General features: G+C 38.4%; 1 protein-coding gene across 1 annotated transcript in view; it reads right to left on the reverse strand.

The window, feature by feature from the left end:
- Positions 1-20,112, reverse strand: part of LOC143654028 (cytochrome P450 2C19-like) — a 28,390-nt gene that overhangs the window by 5,306 nt on the left and 2,972 nt on the right. Inside the window, exons 3-7 of the mRNA XM_077125490.1 lie at positions 19,087-19,236; positions 8,002-8,162; positions 6,622-6,798; positions 5,038-5,179; positions 4,401-4,588 (exon numbers count right to left, since the gene is read on the reverse strand). Coding sequence (XP_076981605.1) covers positions 4,401-4,588; positions 5,038-5,179; positions 6,622-6,798; positions 8,002-8,162; positions 19,087-19,236 — 818 coding nt within the window. The remainder of the gene's footprint in view (positions 1-4,400; positions 4,589-5,037; positions 5,180-6,621; positions 6,799-8,001; positions 8,163-19,086; positions 19,237-20,112) is intronic.

Raw genomic sequence — 20,112 nt, forward strand, 5'->3', positions numbered from 1 at the left:
AAAATTGTACATCCAAGTAGGAAATTTTCCTATAAATTTCTTATAAAACTAAACACACCCCCATTGCATGGTCCAGCAATTCAAGACTTGGTAATTACCCAAGAGAAACAAACAAATCAAAAGACATGAAGAAGTTGAATTATTCAAAATTTCCCCATACTGGAGACAGTCTAGGTGTCCATCATCAGAAAAATGGATAAATAAATTGTAGTATATTTATGCAATGTAAAATCAATCAGCAATACCAAGAAACAAAGTACTAATACATGCAATAATATGCATGAATCTCAAGAGTATTATAAGAGGCCTTATACCAATGGCTACATACTTACTGTACCAATTTGAATTTGTGGTGGACCCCTGAAAAGCCATGTCCTCTAATCCTCATTCAATATTGTTGGCTGGGAACTTTTTGATTGTCCCCATGGAGATGTGACTCACCCAATTATGGGTATTAATTTTTGATTAGGGGGAGACGTGACTCCACCTATTCCAGGTGGGTCTTCATTGGTTTAATGGAATCCTTTAAGAGAGGAAACATTTTGGAGAGTCCCTTTTCAGAGCAACAAAGCAGAGCTCACACAGCCAGAGACCTTTGGAAATGAAGAAGGAAAATGTCCCCAGGAAAGCTTCATGAAACAAGAAGCAAGGAGAGAAAGATAGCCATGTGCCTTTCCAGTTGAGCAAGAAACCATGAATGTCTTTGGCCTTCTTTTTTTTTTTTTTTTATTAATTAAAAAAATTAACTAACAGAACATTTAGAAATCATTCCATTCTACATATACAATCAGTAATTCTTAATATCATCACATAGATGCATATTCATCGTTTCTTAGTACATTTGCATCGATTTAGAAAAAGAAATAGAAAGACAACAGAAAAAGAAATAAAACAATAATAGAGAGAAAAGAATTTAAAAAAAAGAAAAAAAGAAGAAAAAAAAACTATACCTCAGATGCGGCTTCATTCAGTGTTTTAACCTAATTACATTACAATTAGATAGTATTGTGCTATCCATTTCTGAGTTTTTGTATCCAGTCCTGTTGCACAGTCTGTATCCCTTCTGTCTTTGGCCTTCTTGAACCAAGATATCTTTCCCTGGATGCCTTATATTGGACATTTCTATAGCCTTGCTTTAGTTGGGACATTCTCATGGCCTTAGAACTGTGGACTTGCAACTTAATAAATTCCCTCTTTAAAATGCTGTTCTGTTTCTTATATATTACACTCTGGCACCTAGCAAACTAGAACAGATTTTGGTACTGGAGAAGTGGAGTACTGTTGCAGTTTGCAAATACCAAACATGTTGGAACGGCTTTTTAAAAGGATAAGGGGAAGACTTTGGAGCAGTTGCAAGGAGCTTGATAGAGAAGGCCGAGAATGCTTTGAAGAGACTGTTGGAAGAAATGTGAATTCTAAAGATACTTCTGATAAGGTGTTAGAAAGAAATGAGGTATGTGTCATCATAAACTGGAAGGAAGATGATCTTTGTTGTAAAATGGCAGGTAATCAAGCAAAATTGACTAGAGGCTTTGGCTGGAAGGCAGATTTTAAAAGTCATGAACTTGGATATTTAGCAGAAGAGATCTCCATATTAAATGCAGAAAGTGCAGCCTGGTTTCTCCTCACAGATTATAGAGAAATGAAACAAGAAGGAGATAAGCTGAGAACTGAACTCTTGGGTACAAAGAAACCAGAAATTGATGTTCTGGAAAATTCTGGGCTTCCAGGAGGGGAGACCCCAGAGAGTGGTAGCCCACATGAGGATTTGGCCAAATGTGTAACCAGTCAGCCATTTCAGAGAAAGCTCGGATTGGAGATGGAATTATTCAGGAAGGATTTATGATAATTCCTTATGTCTGATGGAGTTTCTACTACATATAAAGCCAACAAGAGTGTTGCAGGAACAGAACCTGCAAGCAGTAACCAGAACCACTGCCAGCCTGGACTGAGAGGGACCAGAAAAGGGACACACTAGAGTAAATACAACTTCAGAGGCAGAACTATGGAAGCTAAAGTCTAGAGTCAAGCAACCTCAGACCAGAACAGCAGACCCACCCAAGCATGTGCAGAGGGTGAGTTTGCCCCAACACAGAGGATGGACCTTCCACCTCACCTCTTTGCATTGCAAGAGTGCTGCTGCCTCAGGCTTTGGAGAGGGTGGAGCACACTTCTTCAGGATTGCAGAGAGTCTGTCTGGTTGCCACCACATGGAGGGGTTAAACTTGTGCCTCAGAGATGGCAGAGAGCCCAGGCACAGCCCCAATGTTTGGAGAGGGTGGAGCTAAGAAAAATGTGGTCCCCCCAATGTCCCCCAAGGTTGCTTTTGGAGAGAAGAGGGTCACTGTGTAGACCCTTGGAAAGGGTGGGACTGCCACTTTCTAAAGCCCAAAAGATAAATGACTCTCAGACTTATAAATCTGGAGGACTTTGCCCAGCAGTTTTTTGAGACTGCTTGGGTCTGTTGACCCTGTGATTCTTCCGATTTTTCCCTATGGAAATGAGGGTACTTATCCTATGAATGTTCCACGTTTGTATGTTGGCAGCAAATAACTTTTTCTGAGTTTTACAGTCTAGAACCAGAGGAGAATTTTGCCTTAGGACAGACCATGCCCATAACTAACTTTGAGAATTTGCTTCTGACTTTGTATTGCATTTGCATTGCTACTGAAATGCTTTAAGACTTCCTTATATTGTTATGGAATGAATGTATTTTGCATTTGGAAAGAACATGTCATTTTAGGGTCCAAAGGGTGGACTGTGCCAGATTGAATCTGTGCTGGACCCCAGAAAAGCCATGTCCTTTAATCCTCATTTAATATTGCTGGCTGGGAGCTTTTTGATTGTTCCCATAGAGATGTGACTTACCCAATTATGGGTATTAACTTTTGATTAGAGGATGATGTGACTCTACCGATTCCTGTTGGGTCTTAATTAGTTTAATGGAATCCTTTAAAAGAGGAAACATTTTGGAGAGAGTCTCTTTTTAGAGCAATGAAGTAGAGTCTGTGCAGCCAGAGACCTTTGGAGATGAAGAAGGAAAACACCCACAGGGGAGTTTCATAAAGCCAAAAAGCTGGGAGAAAAAGCTAGCAGATTCTGCCATGTTCACCATGTGCCTTCACACTTGAGAGAGAAATCCTGAATGTCATTGGACTTCTTGAACCAAGTTATCTTTCCCTGGATGCCTTAGATTGGACATTTCTATAGCCTCACTTCAGTTGGGACATTTTCACGGCCTTAGAACTGTGGACTTGCAACTTAATAAATTCCCCTTTTTAAAAGCCCGTCTGTTTCTGGCATATTGCATTATGGCACCTAGCAAATTAGAACACTTACATATAGCAGAATTCCACTTATATGAAATTATACATCTGTTCTCTGGTTGAAAGAAATCACAAAAGTCATTGCATAGGATAGAAACTGACAGGGATGGGCATGAAGGAACAGTCTAGGATGGTAGTAATTTGTCCTATATTTTGATAGGGTTCTAAGTAAAAAATGGTGTATACATTTGTCACAATTCATTGAATGATGCAAATGTGGTTAGTGTAGTTCGTGGCATGTAAATTTTACCTCAACAGTTAAAGAAAGAATCTCAAATGGATAGGAACTATAGTAAATAATTCACATATTGTATGTATTTACAGATAAAATAAACTGAAGTATTTAACTCACTTTATAATGCATCAGAAGAAACATTAGTTGATGGATGCATATAGAAACGAAGAGAAATATATGATGAAACAATATAATACATGTTAACTATAGGATCTGAGAGGCAGAGAGGTAGATTTTCACTGTATAATTCTTCCAAAGTCTCTGTTATAATATTTCATAGTAAAAAGATGGTGAAAACTTTTAAAAAGTGATCATGTTTTACATACCATTTTACATCCTGCTGTTTTCAGTTAGCAGTGTAGCATAAACAAGTTTATATTTCTATTAGGAAATTTCCACATCATTATCTAAACAGTTTATTAGTATTCCAGCCATAGCTGTACTATAATCCATCATACCTCCAGTTGTGGATATTGGAATTGACTTTCATATATGCCAAATATGTGATTCTCAAATAAAGTAAATAGTGGGTATATATTTTACAACTTGTAAAATGCCATGTGTTCAAAGGAAGGGCTGACAAAAGGCTATAAAAAATTTAAGAAGTTATCAAGAGTTGCCATGTCCAATATATTTCAGGGTATGATGAAGTTAAGAAGTAGCCTCCAGAACTTCTACCTCTGTCCAAACCACAGTCTTCCCATGACTTTCTCTACAATGACTCACTCCTTCTTCCATTTTTTTATAGTTGAGAACTGACTGAATTCTCTGCAATTACACTGTGCCAATGGGCACTTCAAGAGCATTGGCAGGGAGTGAAGGAAACACACTAGACTCACCTTGGGGATGAGATACCCTCTAAACTGAGTGTCCTGTGTTACCGCACGGGGCAGGCTGGTGGGAACAAGGTCAACGTATCTCTGGATCTCGTGCACCACGGCGTCCGTGTAGGGCATGCTGCTCCTGTCCTGCATGCAGGGACTGCGGTGTCTCCCAACCACACGGTCAATCTCTTCCTGGACTTTAGCTGATGAGACACAAGTAAAAGTCGATGGGAAAAGAAGAAAACACCACTTTCCCAAAGACTCTCAATGTAGTGTCGGTATATTAGTATTTGTAGATCAAGAGCTAAATTTAGCTTTTTAGGCAAGTATGGGGTTCATAAGAGATGCCCAGACCACGTGCCCAGCAGAAGAACACCTGAACCTGGACCGGTCCTTTTTTTCACCAACAAATACCCACTCCTACGTCAGTCTGTGCCTGCCCCAGACTCCATAACTTGGAGTCAAGACCTGCATCACAGCTGAGAGAGTTGTCACTTTTTCTAAGACCCGCACATTTTTTTCATCTCTGTTGTAGTGTGACTTTGTCACCATTGGGAGCCACAGTACAGGTGAAGCTGGAGATAAATAAATTCACACAATGAGTCTTTTCTACACTGGGACTACCATGACTTGCTCATTTCTACTGTCATACCTGTGACCTCTGGATGTTTCAGCAGCAGTAGGAGTCCATATCGCAGGGTTGTGCTTGTTGTCTCTGTCCCAGCCACAAAGAGATTACTTGCTGTCATTACCAAATTCTCAATGAAAAATTTAGAACTCTGATTGTGCTTTTCCTAGGAATAATGTTATACAATTATTTTACAAATTAATTTGCCAGCATATTAAATCACAATTCATTTAAAGCTACTCAGGAGATGTAAAATTCAGCAAAGCTAAAAATTGGAGAATGTAATATTAGAAGAAACTGCAGTTGTTGCCATTCTGCTGAAATTATCATTATGTTCTATATTACACCCTGCATTTAAATCTTCTGTTTCCCCTGCTCTTCTTTTGTCTTTGTAAATATTTACTTTTTAAAATGTCCTTGTAATTATTTTAGAAGAACTTGTGATGGAAAAAGACAAATGTGTGTGTTCACCTGTTACATAGTGACTGCAAAAATTCAATTTTAATTTCTCACCCAACTCTCAACACACCCCCAAACAACCAGACTTGATTTACATAATGAACTGTGATTATTAAATGATTAAGGATTGTTTTTGACAATGAAATATAAGGGCAGAGATGTTGGTTCCATATTCCTCCTTCTTTCAACATGCATGTGATGATGAAGGTGTGACACTATGCTAGGAAAGTTGGAGGAAAAGGGAAAGCATCCAGGTACCTGATGCTATTACTGAGGTATTGAACTAGACTTGGGCATGTTGCTATGGGAGAAACACACCTGACATGCATGGAGTCTCTGGTTCACTTGACACCTTCAGAATCAAGCACGATAAAAGATAAGCAAACACAGTGTTATTTCAGCTTCTACCACATCCTCTGCTTCTCCAAAGTTGTGAGCATTGCCATCATGCCAAAATGAAAAATAATGTACCTATCCCTTAAACTTCATTCTCCCAGACAATCATATCCTTCAGAACACCAGAAACAATTTTCCTCAAACACCTCCATGTTTGTTCAAACTGTTATCTAAAAATAATCTAAGATTTCCAACCCAGTATTCAAGTTTCTTCAAAAACACCAACCTCTGACCAAACTCCTATTTTAGGAAACTCATTTAAACCTCCCTCTTCCATCTCTTTGCTAGCTGACACCTCTAGACCTCTATTGCCCATGTCACTGGAAATCCCCTCGCCTGTTCCTCATTTTCAAATTACATCCTCATTTTCTTTCAATTTCCTTTCAATACCTAATCAAAGCTAGGGATATACAAGTAGACGTCCTAGGCTATGCTCATTGTTCTTACTCTCCCATACACTACCTCCACTCATCACTGGGTAGCATATTGAACTGCATTTCATAGTTATGCTCATTTCTCCTAAAGAGTATGTGTACTTGATTATAAATACCTTTCTTCCAGTTATTATCAACACCTCCAGATTTGGCACAAGGATTCCTAATTTTTAACCATTCACATTTAGAAAACCATGTGATGCATGCTTTGGCAAGGTCTAACTACTTATCAAGTAGTGTTTACCAAGTCAGCTAAATGTACTGGACTTACCAATGAAATTATATAATCTTGATAGTCAAACATTTTTTCACATCCTACCTTTTCCATTTGGATCAGGAAACAATCAATGAAGTCTTGAGGATTATTAATATCGAAGGATTGCTGGTGTTCCTTTACTTTCTCCAAAATAAAATCATGTAAGTAATCTTTATTTTTAAAATACTTGTTATGACGTCCTGGAAAAACATGTACAAGCATGGGGAACATGTTGCAGACCTAAAAGGGGAAAGTCTCATTTATTCAATGAAAATGCATTTGAGCACAGACATATATACTAACCATTACGCTAGGCAATGGCTTATTGCTTAAGAGATAACTTCATACTATACACACCTGCACAATTCTGTACACTGACAGAGAATTTAAGGGAGGAATCATACTAGATGATTACAGACAACGTCATTTCCTTCAATCAATTCTCACATTCCTGTATCAACATTTTCACAGCAATCCTGAGTACAGAATGGTAGCAATTATATGTGATCCAAATTTTACAGATAAGGACAGAATCTAACACAGTTTTGAGAATTTGTCATAGAGTACAAAATTGGTCACTGCTCCTTCTACTTCCACCAGGCAATCACTAATACCAGAATTTAAAAATGAGGAGGGTCCAAATATATCACAAAATGGAGCTCCATACTTTATACTTGAATCGGCCTTGGAACAAGAGGTTAAGTGATTACTATAAAGTCACACCATTAATTGAAGTTTACAACAGTGCGAGACATGGTATTTCAGCAGAGGGTAAAAGTGTGATATGTACCAATAATTCATGCTCACACTCCACCATTTGAACATCCCTGACCCAGATTTCTGGACCCCTGGTAGCTAGGGCACTGACTGTAGCATGCAACTCTCCAGTCATATTTTACATCTTTATGTGAGTATCTGTTGCCCCAAACTTCCCTTTCCTCCACGTCACAAAGTAGGGTGTTGCAGTCCTGCATTACATTCAGTTAGAATGTTGTCCCTGCTTCACAGCAGAAGAGTAAAGGCATCTGATTAGGTGATCTGTGAGGTGTTCACAGGGATTGGATGCTTATTGAGGACTGTAAGCATGCGTCTGGAGAGCCCAGAGTCATCTATGTGGACATGGGGACATGGGAGACAGTGGAAACATCATTAAATAGGGAGCCAATGGACTTGGCACCATCCCTAGTTTCCACTCCAGTTTCTTGCAAGAGCTACCTTAAAACTTTGCTTAGCATTTCTGGGCAATACTTTCTTCATTCATAATATTCATGGATTGGAATAAATGATCACCAGAGACTTTCTAAGATGTATATTCTATCACCTTAAGCTCTGAGCAATGTTCTGTTGTTCGGATGCTGTATATCATTGCTTGGTCCACAAAGAATTTTGAACTTTCCAGCACAAAAGCATAAACAGTTCCTGAAGAAAGGGTCTTAATCTCACCTGGATCCATGCTGAGCCCGCAATCTTGAAATTTTCATAGAATGTCTCCATTAAACTAAGAAAACTCTTATCATTATACTCAAAACGATTTTTAAAAATGATGGAGCAGATCACATTGCAGGGAGCACACGCCAGGATAAAAGTGGGATCACAGGGAGAACCTAAACAGATACAAATATTTTTATTAATTAATACAACAATAAATCTCATGGGTTTTTGAGATAACAGCACATTTAACTTCTAGAAGTTTTGAAGCAATTCCCACCTGAAACTCCCATATTTTGAAAAGGGCTATTAAATCAAACATATGGGAGAGGAGCCAAGATGGCAGCTTAGCTAGGTGTGGGATTTAGTTCATCCTACAGAGCAGCTAATAAATAGCCAGAAATAATACAGAACAATGGTTGGGGCCACAACAGTGACCAGACACACAGCATACCCCAGTCTGGACCAGCTGGATGGGCTCCGAGACCCCCCAGGACAGTGAGTTCCAGAAGCTGCAGCAGCTGGTGACCCTCCCCCACAGGTTGTTTCCCAGAGGGGAAAGGAAAGAGGCTTTACTACCAGCAGGGGCTGAGCACAACCAAACACCAATTGTGAATTGATTAACAAATTCTGACTACTAAAAATAGGCCTTGAGCTCAGCTGAACCTTGAGTAAAAGTGGAGGTCACTGGTTTTTGCCCTGGAGCAGAGAGGGCAGGGCTGACAGAAAAAGGAAAAGGAAAGAAAAACAGGCTTTTTTGTTTCTGAAAAGGACTGGGTCCTGCAGGAAAGGAGGGGGCACATAGACCTGGAGATACACAGAGCAATGTACCAACTTAAGCTCATGATTGGCAAACATGAGGAATGGGTTCTTCTCTGAAAAGGATTATTCCTTTTCTCTTTTGTGGCTGTGTTTCTACAGATTGATTACTGTATGGATACAGCTGCAAGTCTTCTCGGGTTCCACTGCCCCAGGCATAGGCTGAAACAGGCTTGTTTGAGAGCTTGTCTGGAGCCTGTGCCCTCCCAGGAGAGGGGTAGGGCCCAGCTCAGGAGGAATCCCTCATCCAAGGAATTCAGACCCGAGGGCCTGGAAAAGGGAAGTGATTAAAGCCAGCCTACAACCTCTCCTCTGTCTTCACCATGCCCCCAGCAGGGAGAGTCTGCTGAAGTTAAAGGGACGACATCACTTTATGCTGGTGGGACCTGCAGGCAGAAAACACTGGGCAGGGTAGGAAAAATACAGAGTCCAGAGACACAGACTACATAGGAAAATCTTTTAATCTACTGGGTCTCACCCTCAGGGAAAATTGATGCAGGTGACTCTTTCTTCCTGAGAGGAGACCAGTTTGGCCTGGGAAAATCTGACTGGGGTCTGTAATACCTGAGTAGACCCTCCTAAGCACGGGGGGTGGGGAGGGGAGGCACCATACAGGCAGGGCAAGAAAAAAAAAAAAACATGAACTGAAAAATTCTAATCTATTAAACAAAACCTAAGCCAGATGACTAGAATAAGCTGAACTGTATGTCAAAGAACAGATAGACAACAAAGTCATCCAGCAAGAAAATCCTAGGGAAAAAAAAGTGAAAATCTCCAGAATAAACCAATCAAGGTAATTAAATGCCCAGACGCCAGCAAAAAATAATGAATCACACAAGGAAAACTGAGGAAATGGCCCAGTCAAAGGAACACATCAACAATTCAAATGAGATAATTTGAAGTTGAAATAATTAATTCAGAATGTATGAACAAACATGGAAACCTCATCAAAAATCAAACCAGTGAATTCAGGGAGGACATAAAGAAGGCAAGGAATGAACAATAAGAAGAAATCTAATCTGAAAAAACAAATCACAGAACTTATGGGAATGAAAGGAACAGTAGAAGAGATGAAGAAAACAATGGAAACCTACAATGTCAGATTATAAGAGGAAGAAAATAAGATTAGTGAACTGGAGGAAGGGACATCTGAAATCCAACAAGCAAAAGAAAATATAGGGAAAAGAATGGAAAAATATGAGCAGGGACTTAGGAAATTCAATGACAAAATGAACCACATGAAGATACAGGTTGTGGGTGTCCCAGAAGGAGATGAGAAGGGAAAAGGAGGAGAAAAACTGATGGAGGAAATTATCACCGAAAATTTCCCAGTCTTATGAAAGACTTAAAATTACAGATCCAAGAAGTGCAGCATACCCAAAAGAGAATAGATCCAAATAGAAATACTCCAAGACATTTACTAATCAGAATGTCAGATGTCAAAGAGAGAGAGAGAATCTTGAAAGCAGCAAGAGAAAAGCAATCCATCACATACAAGGGAAGCCAATAACACTACATGTAGATTTCTCAGCAGAAACCATGGAGGCAAGAAGACAATGGGATGATATATTTAAGACACTAAATGAGAAAAACTGACAAACAAGAATTCTATATACAGCAAAACTATCCTTCAAAAATGAGGGGGAAATTAAAGACAAAAATTCACTGAAATAATTTGTGACCAAAAGACCAGTTTGGCAAAATACTCAATAGACCATGAGAGACAGTTAAGAAAAGACAGGAGAGAGAGGTGTGGAAAAGAGTATAAAATGAAGACCATCAGTAAAGGTAAAAAGAAGAAAAATGAAATATGACATATAAAATCGAAAAGACAAAATTGTAGAAGAAAATACTGCCCATACAGTAATAACACTAAATGTTAATGGATTAAATTCCCCAATCAAAACACATAGACTGGCAGAATGGATTAAAAAATAGGACCCATCTATATGCGGTGTACAGGAAACACATCTTAGACCCAAGGATAAACATAGGTTAAAAGTGAAAGGTTGGGAAAAGATATCCCATGCAAATAACAATCAGAAAAGAGCAGGAGTAGCTATACTAATATCCAACAAATTAGACTTCAAATGTAAAACAGTTAAAAGAGACAAAAAAGGACACTGTGTATTAACAAAAGGAAAAATTCAACAAGAAGACATAACAATCATAAATATTTATGTACCAAGGCAGAATACTCCAAAATATATGAGGCAAACACTGAAAAGAGAAATAGACACATCTGCCATAATAGTTGGAGACTTCAATTCCACACTCTCATCAATGGACAGAACATCTAGACAGAAGATGAATAAAGAAACAGAGAATTTGAATAATACAATAAATGAACTAGACTTAACAGACATTTCTAGAACATTACACCCCACAAAAGCAGGATATACCTTTTTCTCACATGCTCATGGATCATTCTCAAGAATAGACCATATGCTGGGACACAAAGCAAGTCTCAATAAATTTAAGAAGACTGAAATCATACACAACACTTTCTCAGATCATAAAGGAATGGAGCTGGAAATCAATAATAGGCAGAGTGCCAGAAAATTCACAAATATATGGAGGCTCAATAACACAATCTTAAACAACCAGTACGTCAAATAAGAAATTACAAGAGTAATCAGTAAATATCTTGAGGCAAATGAAAATGAAAACACAATATATCAACATTTATGGGATGCAGCAAAGGCAGTGCTAAGAGGGAAATTTATTGTCCTAAAATGCTTATATCCAAAGAAAGAGCAAAAATCGAGGTATTAATGGTCCACTTGGAAGAAGTAGAGAAAGAACAGCAAATTAACCCCAAAGCAAGCAAAAGGAAAGAAATAATGAAGATTAGAGAAGAAATAAATGAAATTGAGAACATGAAAACAATCAAGAAAATCAACAAACCAGAAGTTGGTTCTATGAGAGAATCAATAAGATTGATGGACCCTTAGCGAGGTTGACAAAAAGAAGAGGAAGAGGTTGACAAAAAGAGAATGCAAATAAGTAAAATCAGAAATAGAAGAGGAGACATAATACTGACCCCACAGAAATAAAAGAAGCAATGAGAGGATACTATGAACAACTTTAAGCTAATAAATTCGACAATGCAGATGAATTGGACAACTTCCTAGAAAGGCATGAACAACCAACATTATCTCAAAAAGAAATAGATGACCTCAACAAACCAATCATAAGTAAAGAAATTGAATCAGTCATTAAAAAGCTCCCCAAAAAGAAAAGTCCAGGATCAGATGGCTTCACATGTGAATTCTACCAAACATTCAAGAAGGAATTAGTATCAATCTTGCTCAAACTCTTCAAAAAAATTGAAGAGGAGGGAAAGATACCTAACTCACTCTACAAAGCCAACATCACTCTCATACCAAAGCCAGTCAAAGATATTGCAAGAAAAAAAAAATCCAAAAATGCCAATATCTCTAATGAATAGAGATGCAAAAATCATCAACAAAATTCTAGGAAGTCAAATCCAGCAGCACATTAAAAAATTATACACTATGACAAAGGAGGATTCATCCCAGGTATGCAAGGATGGTTCAACATAAGAAAATCAATTAATGCAATACACCATATCAACAAATCAAAGCAGAAAAACTACATGATCATCTTGATTGATGCAGAAAAGGCATTTGACAAAATTCAACATCATTTCTTCTTGAAAACACTTCAAAGGATACAAATATAAGGGAACTTCCTCAACACAATAAAGGGAATATATGAAAAGCCCACGGCTAACATCAACTTCAATGGGGGAAAACTGAAAACTTCCCCCTAAGATCAGGAACAAGATAAGGATGCCCACTATCACCACTGTTATTCCGCTATTGCATTGGAAGTTCTAGCCAGAGCAATTAGACAAGAAAAAGAAATACAAGGCATCAAAATTGGAAAGGAAGAAGTAAAACACTCACTGTTTGCAGACGATATGATACTATACGTCGAAAAACCTGAAAAATCCACAGAAAACTAATAGAGCTAATAAATGAGTACAAAGTGACAGGTTACAAGATCAACAATCAAAAATCTGTACTGTTTCAATACACTAGTAATGAACAATCTGAGGGGAAAATATAGAAAAAAAGTTCCATTAACAATTGCAACCAAAAGAATAAAATATTGGGGAATAAACTTAACTAAAGATGCAAAAGACTTATGCAAAGAAAACCACAAGAAATTGTCAAAAGAAATCACAGAAGACCTACATAAATGGAAGGGTATACCATGTTCATGGATAGGAAGAGTAAATATAATTTAGATGCAATTCTACATAAATTGATTTACAGATTCAATGTGAGACCAATTGAAATCTTAAAAACTGACTTTTCAAAAATAGAAAAACCAATAACCAAATTTATCTGGAGGTGCAGGGTGCCCTGAAGAACTAAAAATATCCTGAGAAAGAAAAATGAAATTGGAGGTCTCACACTATGTAATTTTAAGGCATACTATGAAGCTACAGTGGTCAAAACAGTATGGTGCTGTCATAAAAATAGATATACTGACCAGTGGAATAGAATAGAGTGTTCAGATATAGAACCTCTCATCTATGGACAATTGATCTTTGACAAGGCAGTCAAGCCAACTCACCTGGGACAGAACGGTCTCCTCAATAAATTGTGCCTAGAGAACTTGATATCCATATGCAAAAGAATTGAAAGAGGACCCATATCTAACACCCTATATAAAAATTGACTCAAAATGGATCAAAAACCTAAACATTAGATCTAAGACCATAAAACTGTTAGAAGAAAATGTAGGGAGATATCTTATAAATCTTACACTAGGAGGCGATTTCCTAGACTTTACACCTGAAGCACGAGCACTGAAGAAAAAAATGGGAACTCCTCAAAATTAAACACTTTTGCTCATCAAAGAAATTCATCAAGAAAGTAAAAACACAGCCGACATGAATGAAGACAATATTTGGAACCGACATATCGGATAAAGGTCTGGTATCCAGAATTTATAAAGAGAATGTTCAACTCAACAACAAACAGACAGCCAACCCAATTACAGAATGGGCAAAAGACTTGAACAGACACTTCTCAGAATAGGAAATACAAATGGCCAAATGGCACGTGAAGAGATGCTCAACTTCCCTGGCTATTAGGGAAATGCAAATCAAAACCACAATGAGATATCATCTCACACCCACCAGAATGGCCATTATCAATAAAACAGAAAATGACAAGTGTTGGAGAGGATATGGAGAAAGAGGAACACTTATCCATTGTTGGTGGGAGTGTCAAATGGCACAACTACTGTGGAAGGCAGTTTGGCAGTTCAACAGGAAGCTAATTAGAGAATTGCCATATGACCCAGCAATGACATTGTTAGGTATCTACTTGGAGGACCTGAGGGCAAGGACACAAACAGACATTTGCACACCAATGTTTATAGCAGCATTATTTACAAGTATGAAGAGATGGAAACAGCCAAAATGCCCATCAACAGATGAGCAGCTAAACAAACTGGTATATACATACGATGGACTATTATGCAGCCATAAGACAGAATATAGTTATAAAGTATGTAACAACATGGGTGGACCTTAAGGACATTATGCTGAGTGAGATTAGCCAAAAACAAAAGGACACATACCGTATGGTCTCACTGATATGAACTGACATTAGCAAGTGAACTTGGAGAATTTCATTGACAACAGAGACCATCAGGAGATAGAAATAGGGTAAGATATTGGGAAATTGGAGCTGAAGGGATACAGATTGTGCAACAGAACTGGTTGTAAACACTCAGAAATGGATAACACAATATTACCTAACTGTAATACAATTATGTTAAAATACTGAATGAAGCTGAATGTGAGAATGATAGAGGGAGTAGGATTGGGCGCATAAATGAAATCAGAAAGATAGACAATAAAGACTGAGATGGTATGATCTAGGAATCCTAGAGCGTGTAATGATAGTGACTAAAAGTACAAATTTTAAAAGTTGCTTTTGCATGAGGAAGAACATAGGAATGTCATTACTGCAGGGTGTTGAAAATAAATGATAGTTAATATTTAAAAATTATAACGTGTGTGAGACAAAAGCAAAAAATGTTTATTTGGTACAAAATTTATATTTTTACCACTGCAGTTCCATATATAACTTATGTGGTCAGTTTAACTGAACACCATAAGTACATAGAATCTTGAGTAGGGCATGAGATTTCGTTGGTTTGTCCAGACTGATGCCCCAATAAATCCCAGAGTGATTTGAACAGTGAATAAAAAAGTATTTGCAAAGTCCCCTTAAGGGAATGGAGAGAAAGGGGAAAAATTCAACTTCCCCAAGTTGAATTCCTGATATTCTCACAAGCGGTGTGGACAATCAAAGCTATAGGCTGAGCCCCCAATCTTGGGGTTTGTTCATATGAAACTTAACCCCATAAAGGATAGGTCAAGCCTACATAACTTTAGGTCTAAGAGTCAACCCCAAGAGAAACTCTTTTGTTGCTCAGATATGGCCTCTCTCTCTCTCTCCAGCCAACACAACAAGCAAACTCACCACCCTCCCCCTGTCTATGTGGGACATGACTCCCAGGCATGTGGACCTTCCTGGCAATCTGGGACAGAAACCCTAAAATGAGCTAAGACTCAGCATCAAGGGATTGAGAAAACCTTCTCGATCAAATGGGGGATGGGGGAAATGAGACAAAATAAAGTGTCAATGGCTGTGAGATTCCAGAGTCGAGAGGTTATCCTGGAGGTTATTCTTAGGCATTAAATAGATATCACCTTGTTAGTCAAAATATAATGGAGAGGCTGGAGGGAACTGCCTGATAATGTAGAGCTGTGTTCCAGTAGCCATGTTTCTAGATACAATCAAAGATGATTGTATAATGATATATCTTTCACAAGGTGACTGTGTGATTGTGAAAACCTTGTGTCTGATGCTCCTTTTATCTACCTTATCAACAGATGAGTAAAACATATGGAATAAAAATAAATAATAGGAGGAACAAATGTTAAAATAAACTGAGATCAAAATGCTAGTGATCAGTAAAAGGGAGGGGTAAGGAGTATGGTATGTATGAATTTTTATCTGTTGTCTTTTTATTCTTTTTCTGAATTGATACAAATATTCTAAGAAATTATTGTGATGATGAATATGCAGCTATGTGATGATATAGTGAACTACTGATTATATATATAGAAAGGAATTATAATATGTTAAGAATGTTTCTGTTTCTTTCTTGTCATAGTTTGGGGAAAATTTTTTAAATTAATGTTAAAATTTCAAAAATAAATAAATCGAACATACCCTTTACCCCAATAACTGAACTAATTGTTCCATCCTAACCGATGTAATAATATTTTCCAAACATCCACTTAACTCATCTGACTTTCAGGAGTGAAACTAAGGTGAGATGAGTGAAGCATTCCTCTTGCATACAAAATTTAAGGAGGCAGCAAAATCTCAGCAATTAGGAAAAATCATATTTTATGCAATATTTCAAAAAATCAAACGTAATGCCAAAATAAATGACGAAGTGAATATCGACAATTTTTTGTATACTTAAAGGACATATCTTCCATAATGTGGTAGTTAGATTCATTTGTCAACTTGACCAAGTGAAGGCACCTAGTTTTGTTGCTGCAGTCATGAGCCAATGGTATGTGAACCTCATCTGTTGCTAATTACATCTGTAGTTGGCTAGGCGGCGTGCCTGCTAAAATGAATGACGTTTGACTTTGTTGGCTGGTGCTTAAAGAAGATAGTGCAACGTAGCACACCCCAAGCAGCTCAGCATACCTCATTACAGCATTCGAGGTTCAGCCCAGGCCTTTGGAGATGCAGAAAGAAATCACCCCGGGGAAAGTTGTTGGAACCCAGAGGCCTGGAGAGAAGGTCAGCAGAGACAATCCTGTGCTTCCTACATACAAAAGAACCTCAGGGGAAAGTTAACTGCCTTTCTTCGAAGAACTAACAAAATAAACCCCCTTTTATTAAAAACCAATCGCTGCATTCTGGCAACTAGCAAACTAGAACCCGTAAGATTAAAGTAGTGTAATATTTCAAACTGAAATATTGGTAAATTAAAATTCATAATTTCAAGATAAATACTTTATTTATAAGAAAAACAGAATTGAACCTAATTTTACTTTCTGGACTTTAAAGGAAACAAAGTCATCAATAATATTTCATTAAAACCATCAGCCATTTAAAAAATAGCCATTAAAATCTGAATATAAGGGTGGACGTATTTTCTGTTGCTTTAGGCTCTAATATGGCTCAGCCTGGCACTGCTGCCTTACTCACACTATTCTGTAACCCTGTGAATCCACAGGCAAAACACATATTAAGAGAAGCTATTTCTAAAATCCCTTACATGGTAAGAAGATGGCAGCAGAGGGAGTACTCCTTCCACAAAAACAGCTAGCCGACAGGCAGAAACAGTCTGAAACAACTCTTCTGGGGCTCTGGAGGCCAGGGGAGCACTCCACAGCACTCAGCGAAGAGTGGGACAAAGAGACTGAGAAACTGCGGTAAAAACTGTGAGTAACTTTCACACAGTAGCCTTTTCCCGAAGAATGGGGTGAGAGAGGGTATGGCTGAGCACTGATCATGGCTTTTGATCACCAAATTGAGTCTCTGGGTCTCAGCTCTGAACTGCAGTTTCAGCCCGTCCTACACAGGGACCAGCAACCATTGTTTCAACCCCAGCCCTGATAGGAGCAAAGAGATGGAGGTTTAAAAATGAGGACTTGCCAACACTGCAAACTTCACTGAAGTCTGCCATCTGCTGGGCAGGCCATGAAAGTGCAGCTCTGGGAAGCCGAACAAAAGGCTTTATGGCCCCTTTCCTGACTCTGCCACTTTCTGGCACTGATCTGTATCCCCTGTGTGGGTCCCTGCCCTTGCCTTAGCTGGGAAATCCACCCTGGGAAAGTCCTCTCCAGGGTGACCCTCCTCCCACAATATGCCCTCGAGGTAAAAGCTGCTAGAGCCAGACACAGTGAGTTGTTGTAAGTTGTTACATTCGGCCATCATTTGGGGTTTTATTTTCATTTTACAAATGAACTAATTTAGGCAAAAAATGTAGTAGAGTGAATCTATAAAATGAGATTGTTGTGTTCAACTGCTCCATAACCTGAGATGTAAAAGAACTAATTTTTACAATTCATACATGTAGAAAGAATTAGATGACTTGAGCTATATGCATTGTGAAAAAACTATTAGACATTGAAGAGTTAACTGGCCTTGTGCCAGCTTCCTTTCTAGATTAAAAAAAAAAAAGACTGAGCTTTTAAAGAAAGTTTTATATTACCTCAAGGAGATATTTTTAAAGGATTTGAGACATTCCTTTATGTTTCTAGATGAAAATCTTCCTTCCACCCTTTCTTCTTACTTATTTAATAGAAGGAATTAAAAACTGAGGATGGGGACATTTGAATTCCAATATGATTCTCAGAATCACAGAATGAATCAAACATCAGGTGCCACTGGAAGCTCAACAAGAGTCTTAGAGTTGGCAATAGGAGGGAAATACTTATACTAATGTTCTCATTCGTAATAGCCATAAAAAAAAGTTGAAACTAAAATAATTAAGCAGAATTGAGAACAGAGATAAATTTCAAACAGTGAGGAGATGGTAAGTATGATCTAGTAGCAGATTAAATCTTATCAAAAGTAATGTTCATACACCAGTGTTATGTATGCACATCTTTCATAATTTTCCATGTTATCTTGAAATATATGAAACAGAACAGTAGTGAATAATTAAAGCACTTACATTGCTAATTTATTATTTTAAAACTATGCTCTTCAAGTCTAGCTCTAACCTGTCTGTTTTTGGAAGATCTGTGAGCTTAGAATGGTTTTGCATTTTTCAGTGGTATATTTCAAATAGTTACAGGTCCAACCCAGTTACAAAATACACAGATGATATCTCTCATTTTGCCTCTTGGCTCCAAAGCCTAAAATTCTTACTTGCTGGCCCGTTATATGTAAATTAGTGGCTAGCTGGCACAGGATTTTCTTTGTCCTCGTTTTCTGTGATAATTTCCTACTGTCAGGATATTTTGAGTGAAAAAAATCAAAGCTTGGATAATGATGCAATTAATTGAGGCTTTTATGTCCTCACTGTACCTACAATCACATGGGCACCCACATAGAGAAGCTTCCTGCTCCCCAGCTGAGGGCTAACTTAGCCATTCCTCAGAAAGGTCAGCAACTGCTGCAATTCTTCCCAGGCCAAATCAGAGAAGAGATGAGTGTGGTGAGGTCCATGACAGAGGAAGGAGTCACCCACCGTTGGTCTTCCTCAGCTCCTCCACAAGGCAGCGGGCTTCCTCCTGGACGCGGTCCTCGATGCTCCTCTTCCCCATCCCGAAATTCCGCAGGGTCATGAGTGAGAAGCGCCGCGTTTGCTTCCATGTTTCTCCATTGCTGTAAACGATTCCTACCAGGATGGGAAACAGGAGAAAATCCTCCCTCAAAGGTGTGGGGGTCAGAATAATGGCCCCTGCATGTCTCCACCTCCTAAACCTGGAACCTGTGACCATGTTACCTGACATGGCAAAGGTCTTTGCGGATCTCATTACATTAAGGCCCTTGAGACTGAGAATATATCCTGGTTTATAGGGTAGGTGTAATCTATTCACATGAGTGCTTAAAAGCAGAGAATCTTGCCAGTTGTGCTTAGGAGATGTGCCTACCGAAAAGTCAGATACAGGCAGACTGTAAGATAACAAATGTGTGAAGTTTTAAGTCACTAATTTTGGGGTAATTTGTATTAGCAGGCATAGAAATCTAGTACAATATGGTGTTTCAGGTAGGAGGTCCTATGAGGGGAGACCTGGCTGGCATGTCCATGTGCCAACCTCTGTCAGAGATGCTACAACTGGCATTTGTAATGGTCCCACCACTCACAATACACACACATACTACAGGCGGTCTATTTCCTCCATTGTCGCATCTGAACCTCATCAAACCAAAAAATTACAAGTTTTGGAGAGGATGTGGAAATTCATTCATTGGCAGTTCCTCAGGAAGCAAAGAATAGACTTGCCTTATGATCCAGCAATCGGGCTATTAGTTACATACCCAGAAGAAATGAAAGCAGAGATGTGAACAGATATTTTCACACCTACATTCATGGTGGCATTATTCACAACTGCCAAAAGATGGAAACAAACTAGGTGCCCATCAACCAATGAATGGTTAAATCAAGTGTGGTGCATTCATCCAATAGAATATTATTCAGCTATCAGAAGGAAAGAAATTCTTCTACAAGGTAGTATTGTCCAGCTGTAAGAAGGAATGAAGTCTTGTTTCA

The sequence above is a fragment of the Tamandua tetradactyla genome, chromosome 13, assembly GCF_023851605.1.
Source record: "Tamandua tetradactyla isolate mTamTet1 chromosome 13, mTamTet1.pri, whole genome shotgun sequence".
Classification (NCBI taxonomy): domain Eukaryota; kingdom Metazoa; phylum Chordata; class Mammalia; order Pilosa; family Myrmecophagidae; genus Tamandua; species Tamandua tetradactyla.